The 21,823-nt window shown below is 44.3% G+C and overlaps 1 protein-coding gene across 1 annotated transcript in view; it reads left to right on the forward strand.

Moving 5' to 3' along the window:
• Window positions 1–21,823, forward strand: part of VPS13B (vacuolar protein sorting 13 homolog B) — a 763,389-nt gene that overhangs the window by 722,357 nt on the left and 19,209 nt on the right. Inside the window, exons 55-56 of the mRNA XM_065903112.1 lie at window positions 14,892–15,010; window positions 19,055–19,860. Coding sequence (XP_065759184.1) covers window positions 14,892–15,010; window positions 19,055–19,860 — 925 coding nt within the window. The remainder of the gene's footprint in view (window positions 1–14,891; window positions 15,011–19,054; window positions 19,861–21,823) is intronic.

Raw genomic sequence — 21,823 nt, forward strand, 5'->3', positions numbered from 1 at the left:
TCTGACGTGTGAGCGTGATGTAGCCTCAGACTGAGAAGGAGCTGGAGAGTGGCAGGAGGAGGGGCTGGGCGGGGTGGAGACAGGAAAGCTTCTGAGAGAGAGAGTTTCCAGGATGGAAGATGGTGGGCAGAGGGCAGGCAAGATCACATTGGAAGTTACAAGTCCAGAGGGAGTGCAAGGACAGGGGAGAAGTGGTGTTTTTTTCAAGAAGCAAATGAGATCCCTGGAGAAGAAGCCTTTTATATGCTGTAGGAGAGGAGTCAGTGGAGGAGATGTGAAAACATGCGCAAAGAATCGCCAGAGAGACAAGTTCAAAGCACTGGGAGTATAATTCTCCTTGAACAGGAGGGCCACGCCCTCTTCTCTGATGGTAGAAAAGAGGTGGGATGGGCACAGGGGTAGGTAGAGATCTCTGGAGGCTGGGGGTGGGAAATGGAGTGAAATGATCCCCAGTGGCCCTAAATTTATCAGGGAACGTAGAGCGAAACATCTGCTGAGAGAGAGGGGGCGAGGGGTGGGGGCCTGGGGAGAGCATAATTGTGGAAACAGTGAAGGATATGGCCATGGACAGGTGCAGGAGGGGCCTCGCTCACCTGGGAGACCTGCACTTGTGGTGCCCCAAACTGCAGAGGGGTGTGATGTCCACCCCACAGTGCTCATGTGATGAACAGAGAAAATCCGCAAGGGTGGCATGACCTCTGGAGACGTTCCCAGTCTCCGTCCTTTACAGAATAAGCATCACCAGCTTCTCGAAGTCCCCTGAACTGCCCAGCATTCGTGCGAAGGTGTCTGAAGCCTTGCTTATGTATGTCTAGGGAATGCTTTACAATAGGCAATCTGCCTGCCAAACCTTATTTTGGGAGTTCCCGTTCACTCTAAATTTCCTCAAACCTTTGTAGTCGGGGATACTTCAAAGCTGAGAGGAGGTAGTCTTTCCAACACCCATATCACCCCCGGTCTGAGGACCCGGCAGAGTCTCGTGTTCCCATTAATCTTGGAGGAGCTGTGAGCCATATGTCCCGCAGACCACGGCTCACTTCCTATTCTGGAGGAAGATTCATTTCAGACCCTCGCTGACGTCTCCCCGGGAACACACCAGGGCGTATAAATCACTGGGTTGGGGGGGAAGGCGTGGGGAGCCGTGTCCTCTGATGAAAGGAAGCAGCCCTTCTGTAGGAGGAAGCTTGTCTTCCAGGAGCCTTGCCTCAGCCCTGAGTGTCATGCTCATGATGTGGATTTCAAAGCTGACCTAACAAAAGCAGAATTAAAGCACCAAAAAGTCTCCATTATGCCCCAGGGAATAAAACTCCTCTAGCTTTTGTCCATCACAGAGATGCCCCTCGGTGCCTCCCTGGTTTTTTAAATAAGACCACTTCATGTTGTATAATTTTGAGGTGGAATATGAGAGGAAATGTGCAGAGAATAACTTTATAGTTACACAAAGAAGTGTTCTTTGGATCAAGAGTTAACTGAGAAAACCTAAGAACTCTGATGGGTGTGGGTTTTCTGGGGCTGTGTCCCTGGTTCACACCTGGGTGGGGACAGAGGCCCCCCAGTGACAGCTGGAGCTCTTATCCATGATGACAGTGCTGGGAGCCTGGCAACAGGGGAGGAAAATCTTTAAGTAAAGTGCTAGTCACTCACCGACTCTTTTGTGACCCCATGGACTGTAGCCTGCCAGGCTCCTCTGTCTGTGGACTTCTTTAGGCAAGAATACTGGAATGAGTAGCCATTCCCTTCTCCAGGGGATCTTCTTGATCCAGGGATCAAACCTGGGTCTCCTGCATTGTGGTCAGATTCTTTACTGTTTCAGCTACTATGTTGATCATTTTAAGTCATAATTTTGATCCTGTGAGGGAAATACTTTAGAATCCTGTCATAGTGTACGGGCTTTCAATTGCTGACACTCCAAAACCTTATTTTTGTCAAAGCTAGGCAACATTCTTTTGAAAAATTCAAGACAGAAAAGGTATTTGGAAAACACAGTATTTACCATTTAACTAATATAAACACAGTGAAGTGTGCTTCCGTCATTCAATCAACAAATACTTACGGAGTTTCTAATATGTGCCACTCACTATATTATAACCTGGAGCTGGGACTACATAAAGTACAGTGAACAAAAATGGAACACGGCCCTTTCCTTCAAGGAGATTTCCTGTGGAGGAGGTAGATGATAACCAATCCCAGGTGGTTGTGCTGTTATGAACTCTGATCACAGTTTTGAAGGAGAGGCGGCTACAGGTATGCTATGATACAGCGGACAATTAACAGTTTGAGAGGCTGTGTGTCCCTGCGTACGAGCCCTGACATCTTAGCCTTAAAGAGGCACAGGCAGCACGTAGGCAAGAGAACGGGAGACTTTCTCAGCAGACAGAGCAGGTTCAAAGTTTTGGTGCTCAGAGAGGGAGCTCAGAGAGATCGCTTCCAGCGATCTAAATGCCAGTGTGGCCATAGGAGGGAAGAGGGGCCGGGGAGGAGGCTAGTGAGGCGGTTCGAGGCCCAACCTGGCAGGATCCTGTAGCTCCAACAAGGGTTTGGGTTTTTAAGAACCACAGGAAGCGATTGAATTGTTTATGAAAAGCAATGTCTGAGCCAAAGAATAGCAGTTTAAACCCCAAAAGGCTGGTTAAAATTATCCCTTTGCAGGTAAATTCTACAATGATCCAGTAAATTCTCATGATCTTTGAGTCTTAACAGAAGTGTTTAGTGGGGCCAGCATCATCGCCATTTTCTTCCCCGATAAACTCCATACCAGTTACAAAGTGCTTTGCTTTGCCCTCCAGTCTTTAGTCTTCCATCCATTTAACCAGCAAGCTTTTACTGAGGACCTATCCAGGGCCAAACCCTGTGCCCTGAATATGTTTAATTCCCACGTTCAAGGCACCTGGGTAACTAAATGAATGCAGTCAAGTGTAGTAAGTCCTAAGATAGAGCCTTTGATCACTGCAAAAGCTCTAAGGTAGTCAGGGCAGTAATTTTGATGTTTATGTTACTGATGAGAAGATTCAGGCTTAAAGAGTAATCCGCTAGGTGGTTTATAATTAAACAGCATCAGGCTGGAACCTGGGTCTGCTCACATGTGGCCTAGTCATTTTTGCTCTACCAACCTAGGGTCACTGTCTGTCATTTGGAGTCCAAACCTGGCTACAAACATTGTCACCTGAAAGTCAGTGAAAGCACAGGCGGGAGGAGGTTTTCTAATTCCCGCTTTTACCTAGAGCAAGAGTCCCTTCTGTGGCATCCCACCCTAGAAAACTACCAGTGTCACTGTTGGTCAGTCGCTCAATCATGTCCAACTCTTTGTGACCCCGTGGACTGCAGCACACCTGACTTCTCTGTCCTTCACCATCTCTTGGAGTTTGCTCAAATTCATGTCCACTGAGTCGATGATGCCATTCAACCTTCTCGTCCTCTGTTGTCCGCTTCTCCTCCTGCCTTCAATCTTTCCCAGCATTAGGGTCTTTTCCAATGAGTCAGCTCTTTGCATCAGGTAACCAAAGTATTGGAGCTTCAGCATCAGTTGTTCCAATGAATATTCAGAGTTGACTTCATAGTCGTGGCTTATTCCAGCAGTGATTATGAGAAAGTCTTGGCTTGCATCAAGTTACACTCTGTCCCTCTGTAGCATCCATTCACACACCCTTGTTTAACCCCCTGAGGCATCACAGAGTATTTACTTCCCCTTTAATACAGCAACACTACAATTATTTGAAGGCAGCCTCAGCGTCTTCTCTGACTGTTCCCTTATCCAGGCCAAACGTTTCTGGTTCCTTGAATCATTCCTTCAGTAAATGTGATTTCCAGACCCATCGCCACAGTTACCCTGGTCTGAACACACTCGTGTGTTGTGTTCCTTTTTAAAAATCTGGCAGCCAGAGTTACACATACTATTCCAAATGTGGTCTAACCAGCTATTACCTCCCTATGCTTCCATTAATAAAGTAGAAGATTGAGTTAACTTTTTATTAATGAGCTCAGACTGTTTGTTATTATTGAACTTGTGGTCAGCCACATCCTCCAGGTCTTTATCATATGACTTGCTGTGCAGTTGACTTTTTGAACCCGGTGACAGGACTTTACATTTATCCCCAATAAATTAAATCTTGTTGCTATTGGCTTAGTCCACTTGTTGAAATCACTTTTAAAAAATTGTGATGCTGTCATCCACCCTATTAAGTATCCCTAGTAGCTTTAGGTCATCTATAGATGTGGTGAACCTGCATTTTATGTGTTCATCCAAGTTATTAATAAATATGTTGAACGGGACAAGTCCAAGGTCTGTGTGCTGTGGTGAATCATGAGACACTTCCCTAATGCGTGGGTTCAGTCAGCCAGTAACACTCCAAACTGTACTGTCATCTAGCCCATATTTCTTCAATAAGAAAATGCATCTATAAAAGCACTTTCAAACTATACTGTATAAGATATTTCTTATCTTGCTTACAAGAATATCATGAGACACTTTGGTAAATGCCCTGATGAGCCAGGACTCAGCCCATTTGGTGCCAATCTGACAGGGGGTAATCCTGAGCACTAATGCTCAAAGAGCGTGTGGTCATCTTCAGAGACTTCATTAGCCTCCAGCCCCAACTTTTTACATAAGAGAAGTAGTTGTCGATGCAAGGGACTATCTGACTTATAAAATGTGTGGGGCAGATGTTTTGGCTTCATGCTTACTTCCGTCACCTTCCCCATCCCCCCTGCATTATCAGGGCCAGAAGAGATATTAGCAGATTGGCATCCACTTCTGACATCTGTCAGGTGTCCTGGTCAAGAGTTTTCCGTGTGTTTACAGTTTGTTCTAGTTGAGACACCATTTCTTCTGAAGATTCTCGGTAGAAGGGATATCTCTAAAGTATTTTTTAGTAATACAGAAAGAAATCAAACCAGTCAATCTTAAAGGAAATCAACCCTGAATACTCACTGGAAGGACTGATGCTGAAGCTGAAGCTCCAATACTTTGACCACCTGATGCAAAGTGCAAACCCATTGGAAAAGACCCTGATGCTGAGAAAGATTGAAAGCAAAAAGAGAGGAGGGCAACAGAGGATGAGATGGTTGGATAGCATTACTGACTCATTTGTCCACTAACTTGGACAAACTCCAGGAGATAGTGAGGGACAGGAAGGCCTGGTGTGCTGGCAGCCCATGGGGTCACAAAGAGTTGGACCCAACTTAGCAACTGAACAACAACATACAGAAGGAAGACTTCAGTCAGTCAGTTCAGTTGCTCAGTGGTGTCCGACTCTGCGACCTCATGGACTGCAGCACGCCAGGCCTCCCTGTCCATCACCAACTCCTGGAGCTTATTCAAACTCATGTCCATCGCATTGGTGATGCCATCCAACCATCTCCTCCTTTGCCGTCCTCTTCTCCTCTTGCCCTCAATCTCTCCCAGCATCAGATCAGGATCTTTTCCAGTGAGTCAGTTCTTTGCATCAGGTGGCCAAAGTATTAGAGCTTCAGCTTCCGCATCAGTCCTTCCAATGAATATTCAGGACTGATTTCCTGTAGGATGGATTGGTTGGATCTCCTTGCAGTCCCAGGGACTCTCAAGAGTCTTCTCCAACACCACAGTTCAAAAGCATCAATTCTTCAGCGCTCAGCTTTCTTTATAGTCCAACTCTCACATCCACACATGACTACTGGAAAAACCATAGCTTTGACTAGACAGAACTTTTTGGACTAGATTTACACTCAGAATATCTGTTATTTCCTTCTTCTCCTCCTCCAGCCTTTCCTACCTTGATTATCTTGGAAACTCTTTCCCCTTCTTTTCCTCTCTCGGAGAGCTAATTCGTCTCCAAACTTTAGCTCCCATCATCCAATCACTCCCAAATATCTTATCTCTGGCCACCTCATCCCTCCCAAGCTCCAACTCTGTGTATCTAGCTACCCACCAGACATCCCTGCCCGAAAGACCTACAGACACTTCAGATCACTGTCATCATCTTAAACCAGAGCGCTCATTTTCTGTTCCCTCAAACCAACTTCTCCTGGAGTCTCTGCTTTAATTAATATCACCCCCATTTTTTCAGTGTTAAAACCTTCAGTAACATTGATATGAACTCTATCAAATGCCTGCTTTATGTCACGCATTCTACACAAATAGTGTCATTAGTCTGCCCAGGTAGATGGTACTCGAAACTCAAGAGAGGTTAGCTTGCACAGAGCATGTGGGCCTGGGATTCTGCCCCAGGACTGTCTGGCTTCCAAGCCTGTCTTTTCCTGCAGCAGCCTGGTACTTTCCTATCCCTCTCTTCCCCCACAAGTTCTGGCGGAAATCCCTAAGAAGGGTCTCTGTGTCTTCCCCTTCTTTTTGTGACCAGGGTCCACTTCACGTCTTTCATTCGTCATCCCTCGGTCAGATTTTAGCAGCAGCCCCTTAAAGAGTCTCTCCACTGTCAGGCTTTCTGCCCTCAAACCTGTCTCCACAGCTGCTGCCACAGTGGTGAGTAAAGTCCAGCCAGGAAAGTCTGTCCAGGCCACTTGGCTGCTAGAGACAAATCACTGCCTGCAACCAAGTAGACCACATCTCACCTCCTTATTCCCTCTGCAGGTCAGCGTTCAATCCCATAGCACATATGGAAATCTCTTCTTCCCTTTCAAGTCTTGAATTCTTCTATTCCAAGGTTTTCCTTCTTATGATTCTCTTTGACAAACTATCTGATCTGAGTGGTGGTGGTTTAGTTGCTAAGTCGTGTCCAACTCTCGGCGACCGCATGGACTATAGCCCGCCAGGCTCCTCTGTCCCTGGAATTCTCCAGGCAGGAATACTGAAGTGGGTTGCCATTTCCTTCTCCAGGGGATTTTCCTGACCCAGGAATCGAACCTGGGTCTCCTGCATTGCAGGCAGATTCTTTACCAACTGAGCTATAAGGAACGCCTTTTATTAATTTAATTTTATAAAATTAGTAAATTTTATATTCATTTCTTCCCAAAATAGAGGGTGAAATGGCTTACGAATTTTTGCCAAGGATCAGCAGAACAAATACAATGCCTCATTTATCACATCTTCAGATCATTTCATGCTAAGACAGCCCCCAATCTGCAATAGACGAGCCAGAGACCCAGGAGAACCATGGTGTAGATTCCAGTCCGAGGGCAGGAGAAGATGCAATGAAATATCCCAGCTCTAGCACTAAGGCAGGAAAGAGGGGACAAGTTCCTTCTTCCTCCACCGTTTGTTCGGTTCAGACCCTCAGTGGACTGGATGATGCCCACCCACACTCAGGAAGGGAGTCTGCAGGGTCCACTGAGTCAAATGCTAATCTCATCTGGAAACACCCTCGCTGACACATCCAGAAATAATGTTTTCATCTGGGTACCCAGTGGTCAATCAAGCTGACACAAAGTTGACCATCCAAAAAGAAGAGAACATGTGAGTGGGGGCAAAATTAATCAGGTAAAAGAAAGAGGATTGAAGAGGGATGAAGTGCAGCACTTGTACCATGATGGCGACTGGAGCCCAGTGACAGAATTAGTACAGATCGGAGGAGCGGGTGACATAAGGACTTTCAGTAACAGGAATGCCTGTTATTTAACTGAACTGAAGTGCTGGGATGCCATGTAACTCGCCCTTGACTATCCCTGGTTTATTGCACATAGCCTGTCAGGAGAGAATGAGAGAGAGAATGGGAGAGAAGGGACAAGAGACAGACTTCCAAGAATACTTTCAGCTATTTCCCAGGTGTCATCTTGTAACTAATTACTCAGTAAAGTAAAAATTAAAATGTTTGTTGGATATAAATATAGTCAGATATAGATACAATGGTCATCTGAGTTAAATTCACCCATTCCAGTCCTAAATTTTCGTTTGCTGATTCCTAAAATGTCGATGTTCACTCTTGCCATCTCCTGTTTGACCACTTCTAATTTGCCTTAATTCATGGACCTACCTAACATTCCAGGTTCCTATGCAATATTGCTCTTTACAGCATCGGACCTTGCTTCTGTCACCAATCGCATCCACAGCTGGGTGTTGTTTTTGCTTTGGCTCCGTCTCTTCATCCTTTCTGGAGTTATTTCTCCACTGATCTCTAGTAGCAATATAGTAAATAAATTTAATAATATTTATAAAAGTAACTGGATATATAAAAAGCATAAGTTATATTACACTGTTCCTTACTTATAATTGTAGGAAAAGATAATGTACACAGTAGGTGGCAGCTGGTTTTTTTATACCCACACTATGTAAGAGAAAGTCATACTGATCTGGGTGCACTAACAGAGACACGAGTGACAGAACACAGACCGTTCCCCAAATGTTTTGTGGTTTAAGCAGCAATTCGCTAACTATTTGTTGCCTATAACCTTCCATGCACACCCCCACACTACCAGTGTGAGGTGAAGAAAGTGAAAAATAACTGAATGACAGCACTGAATAGGACTCACTAGCTGCTTCTGCAATAATAACTAAATTTTAAAAATCCCCTTTGCCATCAATAACTTATTCTCCACCACTACGCCACCTCCATCCTAAAGGAAATCAGTCCTGAATATTCATTGGAAGGACTAATGCTGAAGCTGAAACTCTAATACTTTGGCCACCTGATGCAAAGACCTGACTCACTGGGAAAGACCCTGATGCTGGGAAAGATTGAAGGTAGGAGGAGAAGGGGATGACAGAGGATGAGATGGTTGGATGGCATCACCAACTCTATGGACATGAGTTTGAGTAAACTCCGGGAGTTGGTGATGGACAGGGAGGCCTGGCGTGCTGTAGTCCATGGGGTCGCAGAATCAGACACGACTGAGCGACTGAACTGAACTGAACCCCACCTCCAACCTCTGCCCAGATTAACACTCCTCCCTAGGTTGCTAACCAGTCTTCAAACCCCAGTGGAAATCCAGTATTTCTCAGTGATGCTCTCTTAGTGTGTATATGGCTCCTTTTCATCTGGAGACCCATAAGCTCACTGGCTCCCCTCACCCTGCCAAATTGTAACACAGAAAATAGTAAGAACTCCTCCAGATTGGAAAGAGGAAGAATGAGACACGTGCATGTGCTGTCACCCGTAACAGTTCCAAAATTGTTTTAAGCACATATTTTGGGGTTTTAATCTCAGAAGTAAGGAATAATCCCTTAAATTGTGTCTCTGCTAATAGAAGAGCTCTTTTACCAGCAGCCTTCTCGTCCCTGGGTCCACACTCAGAGACCCTCCTTGGCCACATCTGAAGTTGTACCAAGCCTCGAATAATCAATCACAGGCTCTTTTAGTCTAGGTTTGTGAGTTTATTAGGCAGTAGTAATTTCTCAGAAACTCAGTGGACTTCTCACCTGTTTGATTCCAGAGAATCCCATGTGCTAATAACCACATCCTTGGTCCTTTTAATGACATATTTCTGTATATTTTGCTTCCTTACCTCTCTCTGGGTTTAAGGGAGCCTCTGTGACAATGGTAAACAGTTGATCTAAAATTTTTTTCTGAGTAACTTTAACAATTAAAAAGTTTCAACAGTGAGTTCTGATGCCTATGCGTAGCCCTAAGTCTAAGTATGAATCTTGCCTTCATGTTCAAAGATTAAATTTTATCTCTTACTATTTGGGGTTTAAAAGCATTACCACCTTTGTGAAGTTCTGAATTTCTGGAGTCTCTTTATTCTCTTTAATTTCTTTTTGCAAACCGGCCAGTTCTTTCCTGAGCTCATCTCTTCTTCATAGTACATTGCCAGGTGCAGTCAGCAGCAGCCAACACACACTGCTAATGTTTTGTTTTCAAACCTCATCTTCTAGAGCTACAAATCTATTAGGTTTATAATCTGCCTCCCAAGTCATCTTAGACAGCAGTTTCACTCAGTGTCCTGCCACTCACAACATAAATTCCCATTTTTGTAGCTTTCAATATCAATTTCTACTGCTACCGTTAAGCCAGAATTCCCTGGTGGCTCAGCGGTAAAGAATTCACCTGCAATGCAGGAGACTCAGGTGGCTCGGGTTCGACCCCTGGATCAAGAAGATCCCCTGGAAGAGGGCATGGCAACCCACTCCAATGTTCTTGCCTGGAGAATTCCATGGACAGAGGAGCCTGGCAGGCTACAGTCCCTAGAGTCGCAGAGTCGGACACGACTAAAGTCAGACTGAACACATACCAGCATTAGGCTGACTCCTGTTTTAGGTTTTTGCTGGAACCCTACTTGAATTACTGATATCTCTCTCCATTAGTTTAGGGTACATTATGCTGTCTATCACAGTCCTAGCATTGACTTTTTGCTCATGCTGTATCCCGGTGTTTGTCATCAGGGGCTTTGTCCTCATGGTCAGTCAGGGACCCAGGTTGACAGAGGCTTCATTATCTTCTGGCTGCACCATTGTAACAACCAGCCCAAAGCCTAGAGGCTTGAAACAGCGGTGATCTGAAGGGTTCGGTTGGATGGTGTTTTTGCAGGATGAGCCCATGCAGCTGCATTTGGGTGGAGGGCTGGCAGGGGAGGAGTTCATCCAGGAAGCCTGGGTAGCTCTCTTACCACGTGGTCTTTCCTCCACAGGAAGGCTAAGCCAGGGTTCCTCACATGGTTGGCAAGGGGGGAAATCCCCCAAAGCAAGCTTTTATTCACGCTTCTCGCCTCATGCTTGTGGACATCCCATTATCTCAAGAAAGTCACAAAGCCAAGCTTCATATCAGTATAAGAAGGGATTAAACAAAGGCATAGACCCTGGGATGTGCAATTCCCTGATGGAGAATAGTCTACCATAACCACCACCTGGAACAGGAATCAAGAGGCTTTTTCTTTGAGGTCTAAGTAGTAAATATTTTAGGCTTTCAAAGCCATATAGTCTCTGTCAACAAGTTTTCAACTCTGTTGTTAGACGGAGTCAATATGTAAATAAGTTCCAGTAAAACTGTATTTAAAAGAACAGGCATGTACATACTCTATATTTAAAATGGATAACCAACAAGGACCTACTGTATACACAGGTAATTCTGCTCAATGTCGTGTGGCAGGCTGGGTGGGAGGGGAGTCTGAGGGAGATTGGATGCATGTATATGTATGGCCAAGCCCCTTTGCTGTCCACCTGAAACCGTCCCAGCCTTGTTAATCGGCTGCGCCCAATACAAAATAAAGTTTACAGAAAAACAGGCATCCGATTGGATATGGCCCACCACTGATGTGGAACATAAAGCTTTTGTTCAGTCTCTGCAGCTCGGGGAAAAGTCTGGCCCTTTTACCCTTTGGCTTGAAGCTAACACCGGTCAATACTGCCTTTCGCTCGTTGGCCAGAGCTGGCCTCATTGCCTGGTCTCATTGCAAGGGGCTAACGCGTATAAGCCTGCGCTGCACCTGGAAAGAGAGGGTGGCTGGGTGTGGGTGAACACTAGAAGTCTCTACCACAAGAACCACCTTGAGCTGATGCCCGTTCAGATCTTTACTGAGTACTGGTTGTAAATCTTGAAGAAAATGGACACAAAAGTGTTGCCCTCATGAACTTATAGAGATCATGATAATGCTCTAAGATAGAGAAATATATACTGCTGTCCTGGAACTTTTGGCTCTTATCTCATTATCTGTGTACTTGGCCTTTTCACCAGCCAAGCTGGGAGCAACCCAAGGGTGTGATTTTATCTTCTCAGTGCCTACTGCAGTGAGGAGCTCTTTGTGGGTTCACCTTAAATATCTGATCATTGATTTAATTAATGATTAAATGATCAAACCACCAGACCAAGACAAGGATTTGTTTTAATTTCTAGGGTGTAGATGCCTAATTCTTCTATCACTGAAGTTCCTAACTCTCTGGCCCCTAGAACTCACTTTGTACCAAATGCTTGATGTTGAGAGTGGTTTCTCTCCATGTGAAAGGAGGCAAGAGTAGGCTCCAAGAATTAAAGTCTGCATTCCTTCCATTCTAGTGATGACTAAAAGGGACACCCAGCAGAATTTCTCTCCCAAGTTCAAGGTTTGGCCAGAAGAAATACCTTAAAGGTTTAGGTTAATCTGCTTGCTTTCAGAGTCTCCTGGGAAGTTAATGGAAACCCTCAGCTGCTTTATCTTCACTATCTTATGAAGTAAACGAATCCTCATTTCATAAGGCCTGCAGACTGCTTTGAGAATGAGCTGAACAATAAGTATTTTCCTCTTCTGGTCCCCTCCTTCCCTACTTTGAGCGGTGGTAGTTCTGGTTTTTAACACTCTCTGCTAAAACCCTAAGGTATTCTCTGAAGTTAGGATAGTCCTTGAGAGGAAGGAATGGAGATGGGAGCATTAAGACCTTTAAAAGGCTTGTGTCAAATGAATAATCCCATGTCTGTAAACCTAGTAACAAAGCGGTTGACTTACTCTACATATCATAGAAAATAATAGCTTTTATAAATGTGACTGGCTCTCAAAGAATATCTGTTTTGTTTTAGATTCGTGAGCTGAGCCATTTTTTAGGTTGGCTGCCTTCCACATTTTATCATTTTATCACAGTCAAGTTCAGTTCTTATCTTGGAACAGAAAAGGCAAATTCAGGATGCAGTCTTTTGAAACAGATGTTTTTGCAAAATGATCCATTTGGGAAACATGTCCATAGAGAATACAAACTGACTCCACTCCTGCCCTCAAAAAGTTGACAATCTAGTGATTGAGTCTATGATAAAAACCAGTGACAGTAATACAAACAATAAGATTAGTGATGAAACAGAAATATAGTTAATGTGCTTTTGGAATGTAGCTATAGGTATCAATCTGAAGGAAAGAACAGATAAAATAGAGAATATCTTCCTTGAATAGGGTGTCCCTGGTGAGGGTGAAAGAGGAGGGTGAAAAAGCTGGCTTGAAACTCAACATTAAAAACTAAGATGATGGCATCCAGTCCTACTGTGAAAAGTGAGAGTGTTAGTTGCTCAGTCATATCTGACTCTTTGGACTATAGCTTGCCAGGCTCCTCTGTCCATGGAATTCTCCAGGCAAGATTGAAGTGGGTAGCCATTCTCTTCTCCAGGGGATCTTCCCAACCCAGGGATCAAACCTGGGTCTCCCACATTGCAGGTGGTCCCATTACTTCATGCCAAATAGAAAGAAGAAATGTGGACGCAGTGACAGATTTTATTTTCTTGGTCTCCAAAATCACTGCAGACAATGAACAACTGCAGCCATGAAATTAAAAGACACTTGCTCCTGGAAGGAGCTGTGACAAACATAGACAGTGTATTAAAAAGTAGAGATATCACTTTGCTGACGATAGTTTTTCCAGTATAGCTTTTCAAAGCTATAGTTTTTCTAGTAGTCATATATGGATGTGAGAGTTGGCCCATAAAGAAGGTTGAGAGCCACAGAACTGATGCTTTCAAACTGTGGTGCTGGAGAAGACTCTCGAGAGTCCCTTGGACTGCAAGAAGATTGAACAAGTCCATCCTAAAGGAAATCAACCCTGAATATTCATTGGAAGGACTGATGCTGAAGCTGAAGCTCCAGTCCTTTGGTCATCTGATGCGTAAAGGTGACTCACTGGGAAAGACGCTAATGCTAAGAAACATTGAAGGCAGGAGGAGAAGGGGGCTGCAGAGGAGGAGATGGTGAGATAGAATCACCTACTCAATGAACATGAATCTGAGTAAACTCCAGGAGATAGTGGAGAACAGAGGAGCCTGGCTTGCTATAGTCCATGGGGTCACAAAGAGTGTTGGATTCAGCTTAGTGACTGAGCAACAACACCCTTTGTGTGCAAAGATACACAGGACTTGGAAAGGATTTGCATAGAGGGACAGTGCTTTCTCTGCACAGATGCTGCTGAGAGGCAGACAAGGGCCTGAGCTAGAGCAGTAGCCATAGAATGAGAAAAGGCTATTGCAGGAGTTGGCAGAGCAGGAGATGAAAACAGGGAGGAGGCAGAGAAGACCTCCAGATGCCCTGGATACCGAAGACGGTCAGGATTTCTGAAGGAGGAGCCATAGTATAAGAAAGAAGCGCAGTGACCTTGAAGTCACATCCAAGGGTGAGAATCACAGACTGTTGTGGTTCTGTGTACATTCTTTCAGGTACCTCTTCATTTGGTCAAAATTAAAACACATTCATTCCATGCCAAGCAGACACCTAGCTTTGTTCCTTTATCCAGGAATTTTCAGTCCTTCTTTTTATTTGCTGTTCTAATAATAAAAAGGGCCCGGGCATGGACTGAATTGATAATACACATCATCAGCATCAACGTTCCCAAACACGAGGAGCTTCTTGCCCTTACCTTCAGGTAATGCTGGCTGTGAACACGATGTTCTTGGAGTTGTTTTTCAAATAGTTCTGTTTTCAAATATTTATCCATTTAAGCAACATCAGTATTTAATGCTGAAAGGACATCTGTTCTGCTAGCCTGGCTCCTGACTTCTGAGATAGAACTTTTTTTCTAGGTCTAAGTCCACCTCCTCATGGAAGAAAAATCAATTTTTACTCTAAGCAAATGAAGTTACCTGACATTCTTTTTCCAACTTATGTAAGGGACCTTGAGGAGATTATAGCGTGTCTTGTTGGTGGGTTTGCAGGTATGATTTTGTGTCCCCAGCACAGAAGGGCATCATTATGGTAGTTAAGTCAAAACTCAAAAGCCTGAAAGGTTTTTGCACATCGCATTTCAATTCAGGGATTTTTTTCCCCACAGAGGTTCACATGCACACATGAGGCTGGTCCACGGCTAGTCTCCAGTCCATGCAGAGTTATTTGCCAATTCCAGAGAAGAAGAGGATGAAGACACATGCCCTGTCATCCATCATTTTTTTCCTATGAACCTTACAGCTGGATATTGAGAAATCTGGATTTGATTTTTTTTTTCAAGTCAGCAGAATAGCCTGTACACATGGATATAAAGAAATATAACCAGCAAGTGTTTGTGGTACTGAATCAGAACTGAAGACATAAGAAGCCTTTTCAGGACTGTTTTGTATTGCTTTCCAACCTGATGTCGAGTGTTCTTTTCGCAGGTTGTGTTCCTGACTGGCTTTGGCTGTGTGTACGTGGACACCGTCCATCAGTGTGGCACGGTCTCCATCACTGTGGCCCCAGAAGGAAAAGCTGGACCTCTTTTAACTCATACCAACAGGTAGGCTTAACTAGTGTCCAAGCAGCAGCAGGTAAGTGTCACATTATAAAGTTGTAAACCTACTGTTCACCATTTTTTGTTATCCATATATATGTGTGTGTGTATGTGTGTGCATAAAGCTTTTGGTTAATTATTCTGTAATCCATAAGGATATGGTTATTAGCACTTAATTACACCCATAAGAAGAAACAATATATCATCTTCCATGGGTATGCCTTCCAGTTCTTCTCTGGTAAGTTTAACAAACTGATTTACAGACGGAAACACGCATCTTAACTTGCCGTTAGCTTGAAATACAGATTAATGCCTCTCTATCCACATGACCACCTAGTAATCAGCAATTAAGACTTGGCAATTAGAACTACAGCAAAATTAAAGTTGCCTCTCAGAGCCACATTTCCCCTGCTTCGACCTGAATGTTGCCATCAGGTTTTATAAATATGAACCAGAGTTAATATCCTTAATTTAAAAGAATTCATATAATTCAGTAGGATTATTATTAATAATCATTTATTAATTATTTAATAATAATCATCCCTCTTTCCAAAAATTAAATAAGGGTAAAAAACAGAAACAGAAAATTCTGGGAAGTGGAAACACAAGTAACCAAAGAAATGCAAAGTTTAAATAAGATATTACATATTGAATTAACAATGATGTTCCATTATATACCTGGAGAAGGGAATGGCAGCTCAGTCCAGTATTCTTGCCTGGAGAATTCCATGGACAGAGGAGCCTGTCCACGGACAGAGGGCTACACATGGGGTTGCAAAGAATTGAACATGACTGAGTGACTAAAACACACACATCCATCATATACAGTCCTACTAAAAGTGTAAATTGTTAGTATTTTCTGGAAAGCACTTTAATAATATGTATTAAGAGCTTTAAAATCCCTCTGGCTTGGAAATTCTACTTTTAAGAGTTTTAAGAGCTAAAGAGTTAAAGCAGTAATTAGAGAAGTAGGCAAAGATATACAGAGAGATTTTATTACGTTGCTAATTATAATGGCAAAATATTCAGAGTACAGATCCTGTCAGCAGGGAAATAGATGATACACAGATGTACAAAAAATGGTATATCCACAGGATATACCATTATAGGATTTTAGTGGAATAGAAAAATGCTTGTGATGAATCTAAAATAAAGCAAACAGAATATAAAGTTGAATATACAAATATATCCTAGTTATGTACACACACATAGGCACACTTAAGTACATATGTGCACACACATTCTCATACATACAGAAAACATTCCTAGAAATAACACTGGAAAGAAAAGAATCAAAGTTGTTAATAGATGTGCAGTTATAAGTGATTATTTAATAATTTTCTATAAGAACATATTTTATAATCAGAAAGTTATTTAAATTTAATTTAAAACATAAAATAGTGTCATTAACTTTTATACATTTGTTTAAACCCTTTTTAAAAAAAATTCCTTGCTTTTCATACATGGTTAAGAACTCATTAATTTGGACCTTGCCATATTATGATTAATTTGAATTTATAATATTTCAAATAGGTTGAGTAGACAGTTTCCTTTGCCCAGAACAGTTTGTAAAAAAAATAGTGTAATAGAACTGAAGACTGAATTTTGAATTGCATAAGCCAGGATTTCAGGCCCACACAACAACTTCAGGAATGTTTTATATAGGGCATTAGTAGGGCATTGTTTATGACAGTAGCAACAACCTATGCATTCATTGGTAGAAATAAGAAAGATCTAAGTATTTACTTGTATTTCCTTAATTCATTTGTTCAGCAAGTATTTCTCAAGTGCTTGCTGCATGCCAGTGCTATTCTTACCTGTGACCTAACAGCGCCAAGTCCCTGCTCCCAAGGAGATCACATTCTCATAGGTGTGCAATGGGAGGACAGAATAAACTTAAAAAAAAAGGAAATTTTATGGTTTAGTGGAAGGTTGGAGTTCTGCAGCAATAAAAACAGAGCCTGGTCAGGACCAGGAATTCCCTGGGCATAGGGACAGAGAGAGGACAGTTTTGAAACACTGGTATAGGTAAGCCTCACCAAGAAGTTGACATTTAAGCAAAGACTTGAAAGTAGCCAGGGGGTTAATAATATGATCATCTGGGGAGAACTCTCCAGACAAAGGGTACAGCCAGTTCAGAAGTCGGAAGCGGTGCACCTGGCGTATTGGAGGAGCAGGGAATAGGCCAGTGCGGGCCAAGGGCAGCGGGTGAACTAGAAGGAACCAGGGCCCGGGGTCAGGCAGGGGATGGCTGGAAGGAGGGGACACGTCATGCAGGGCTTCGTTTTCTTCTGGTGAAACGGGGAAGTCATTGAATCAGTTTGAATAGAGAAGTTACCTGACTTGACATAAGTTTTTAGAAGACCATGGCTCCTTTTCTTTTGTTTTAATTTTATTGAAGTATAGTTTATATATATATATATATATATATATATATATATATATATATATTTCACATATATTCTTTTTCACGTTTTCCGTTATGGTTTGTCACAGAATATTGAATATAATCCCCCATGCTTTTGAAGTAAACTATAGAGAAGTAGAGGAGGAAGCAAGGAGACTGGTTGGTGACTGTTACAGTTATTCACACTAGAGGTACTGATGGCTTAGGCTATACACTATCAGGCAAGGTGGTAGGAAATGGTCAGATTCACCATGCAGTTTAAGAAGAAACCAGTGGAATTTTCTCTGATGCATTGGATATGGGTTGAAAATCACAAACTCTAATAAAAGTTTTGATCTGAGAAACTGGTAGGATGTAGTTATCATAAACTAAGATGAGAACAACTATTATGTGGGTTTGGGGGGTGAGATCACGAGTGTGACTACGCACACGACCACCCTGATGTCTGAGACTTGTAAGTGACTCCTGTGTGGATGGGCAGTTAGAAACGCAAGATCCGAGCTCACAGGGAGTTCTAGGCTGAATGTGTGACTGGAAGTCATCAGCGTATAGATGCCAAACCGTGGGCCCAGATGAAGACCTCCAAGGGGAGTGAGTGGAGATGGGGAGAGAAGAGGACCAAGGGCTGAAGCTTGGGCACCTTTAAGAGGAGTGCGTCCCATAGGTGATGAGTGACGAGACACACAAGAGCTGAGAGCAGACGGGCAAAGAAAGTATTTCCAGAAGGAGGGGGTTATCCACTCAAACGCCACAGTGGGGTGCGTGAGTCACAGACTTCAAGCCCATTTTTCAATTTAGCAACAAGGAAGTCCCTTGGGATCCCTGATGGGCGTTGCTCTGGTAGAGGAGGCAGGACAGAGCCTGTATGGAGCAAGACTAAGAGAAAGTAGAAAGTGAGGAACAGGAGACAAGGTGTATATGCTTTGGGGTGTTTATGTGAAGGGGATGGGGAAAAGGGTAGCTAGAGGAGGAGTTAGTTAATAAGAGGGATTTTTTAAGATAAGAGAAATAATAGCATGTTTATAAGCTGCTGGTAAGGAAGAAGAAGTGGTGTAGGAGGGAGTGGATTGCTGGAGCGATGACTTTGAAGAGGGTGAGAGCACGGTGGCTTAGCTGAGGACAGAGGGGTTCGTGGAGACGGAGCACAGGCTGCTCAGCTCTAAACATGACCGGGAGAGCAGAGCAGGCGCCCGAGATGCTGGTCGCTGGGCTGTGCCGGGGGGTTCACGGGAAGTTTTCTCTTGCTTGCTCTTATTTTTCCCATTATAAGGCATCTTGATTATTTTATTACGACCTTTCGCCTCATGATGATCACAACAGAGACTTAGTGCACAAAGAACTCCAAGGATTTGGGAATAAAAATGTGGTGTTGATAAGGGAAACACGATAGAGCAACATGACAAGAACTTGTAATAGTCCTTTTGGGAACATCTCCCGGTGCTGTTGGAGCATGCCTGGCTCTGTCCAGACACGATGTACTGAGAGTTGAGTTCTTAATTTGTTTCTTATGAGAATCTGATGGGACATCAGGAGGTATCTAAGAAGGCTCCATCATTGAAAATCTACTAAGACATTAAGGAAGGAAGGGAGGGAGAAGAGAAGTGGAGGAGAGATGCTCATGTTCTCTTCCCTTTCTCCTCCAGAACTCTGGAGAAGATCATGACATTTAAAATGTTCGTCACTCAGTTGAGCCTGGCAGTGTTTGATGACCTCACCCACCACAGAGCGTCATCCGAGCTTCTGAGACTCACACTGGACCACGTTTTCCTCCAGATGGCCCCCGTGGCTGGTCACCTCCCTGGGGAAGAGATGGCCGCCGCCCCCTTTCACGTCTACTCTGTGGAGGTCTACTGCGGAGACCTGCAGCTGGACAACCAGCTATACAACAAGTCCAATTTCCACTTCGCTGTCTTGGTCTGCCAGGGGGAGAAAACAGAATCTCCTCAGTGCTCCAAGATGCAGAGTCTTCTTGTATCCAGCGAAGATTTGGAAGAATTAAAAAAAAACTGCTTTATCAAACTCTGCCTCACCTTAACCGAGGGCAAGGACATCCTGTTTGATGTGAACGAGTTCAGTTTTGAATTGAAACCTGCCCGGTTATATGTGGAAGACACATTTGTCTACTACATCAAAACTCTGTTTGAGACCTACCTGCCCAGCAGCAGCACGGCTGCTCAGCCCACGGCCCTCGCAGGCGGCAGACAGGTGCTGCCCGCGCAGGTGAGGCAGCACGCCAGGGCCTTGGTGCACCCCGTGAGGCTGCGGAAGCTGGTGATACAGCCCGTGAACCTCCTCGTCAGCATCCACGCGTCCCTCAAGCTGTACATCGCCTCCGACCACACTCCGCTCTCCTTCTCAGTGTTCGAAAGAGGCCCCATCTTCACCACGGCCAGGCAGCTCGTCCACGCCCTGGCCATGCACTACGCTGCGGGGGCCCTCTTCAGAGCAGGTGAGGACACAGCAGAGGGAGCCTGAGCGAGAAAGAAAGGCTTCAGGGGGGTCCTGACTCCAAGACGCAGGGAAACAGCATGGGAGGGTGAGAGCAGTTAGACAGCACTAGATTGGGATCCAGACCCTGCTGCTGCTGGCTGAGAGGCGGGGGGGGGGTAAGTTATTGAACCTTCCACGTCTCAGTTTCCTCACCCATAAAATGGGTTTTAAGATTTCTGACAAGAAAATAATGAAAGTATGTGAAGTACCCTGAATTTAGGGTAGCGCTTAATGAACGCCTAAGCAGTAGCAGCCGTTAAATTTGCTGTTATGTAACAGAATTTTGATTCCCGTCTAGCAAGCGCCCTTTCGGCTCCTTGCAGGCACAAGGCTCTATGTCAGGGTTAGTGCAGCCAGGAAAACCAGCCCCTGGGCCTAAAAGAAATGTAGTTCTGGGCTGTTAGCTTTCTTCATTACGGCCCATGAATAGCTCTAGGTGAGAAATTCAGAGGATTTGTGCGCTCGTCAGATGCATAAAGAGCCTTCTACCTACCCAGTGCAGCCTTGCCTGTCTAGACAGACGGCAAAGAGAAGGCTGTAGGTGCCTCAGCCTCTCCACAGACCTGAGCGGGAAGAGTCCGCGGGGGGCGTTTGGCTATGTGTGCAGCGTGGTGTGGGGAGTACTGTGAGCGGAAGGTTGTTTTGGAGACCAGGTTGTCTCCGGACTCCCTATGGTAACTGGCATCAGAGCTCGCCTTCCTGATCTAAATTCACTCTCAAGCGGTTTCAGTCTGATAGTCAGGCTCCTCACGTTGCTAGGAACTCGAGGCGACCAGCACCAATCAACCGCAGTTGGTCTTGCAGCCCCTCCTGGTAAAGCCAGGGAGGTCTTACTTTCTAAAACTAACAGGACAGAATGTGCTAACATTGTCCTTGGTAAGTGCATTCCCAGATAAGACAACACTGTAGCAGTGACTGACCCATGATGTTGCCATACTGGTAAGATTACATTTTCTCCCTAAGGAAATCCATAGCATTAGAGTGCTACCCAGAACTCTCAATGGCCACATCAGGGGAGGTCCCTGCCCTGAAACTGTTGTTCTCATAGCCTGTACAACAAGGAAGAAAAGATTTCCTTTTTGCTAAGAAATTATTTTAAAACAAGCAGCTACCATTTCAAGTTTAATAGTCAGGTAGATGAAAACCTTTACTCTTTCAGGCGGTCTTTGCTTTTCCCATGAGAAGCAGGCAGGTAGCTGACTGAGCTCTGGTCTGGAGCCTGAGAAGGAGTAAGCTTCCCTTCCGCCTGCTCATCACCTTGGGCAACGGCGTGGGAGCACCCGTCAGCGTAGTGAGCTGCAGGGAAACTCCAACTGTGACCACCACCGGGGAGCCATGTCCCGCAGCCTCTGTGCTAAAAGCGACCTCTTTGTTTTATTTTTTGTGAGCTTTCACAGGAATATTCTGTTTGCATTTTTTGGTAATCTACCTAAAAGTTCTCCAAGTTGTTGTCCCCATTTCATTATATGCTGAAACAAGAAATTCTACACTAGAGAGCCAAGTTTTTAGGCCGGTTGGGAGTTCTGTCACTAAAGGCCTTACAGACAGTCTGAAGATTATCTGGAGGAAAACAGTGATTTTGAAAGAGTTGGAAATGGGAAGAGGGTAGGAGGTTACCCCCCGGGTAGAAGCATCTCAGAGAGAATGTGCTGGCCTTCTTGGGAAAGGAAGGGCCGACCTGGGAGTGGGCAAGTTGCCTTCACTTAGGTCAGGATTCACCCACTGGACTTGATTAAATGGCTGAAATACCCTGACCTCATTTCTAGGGAAGTACTTATAGAGGTTTTAATAATAAAGTGATTAGAAATGAGTGACCACTGACCCTATTTGAAGGAGAGACTATGTGGACTCTCTAATTTCCCGGACTCCCTCTCTATTTCCAAGGCTCGGCTCGATGGGTAGCCAAGCAGGTACCTTCAGCA

Source organism: Muntiacus reevesi, chromosome 12 (assembly GCF_963930625.1).
Source record: "Muntiacus reevesi chromosome 12, mMunRee1.1, whole genome shotgun sequence".
Taxonomy (NCBI): Eukaryota; Metazoa; Chordata; class Mammalia; order Artiodactyla; family Cervidae; genus Muntiacus; species Muntiacus reevesi.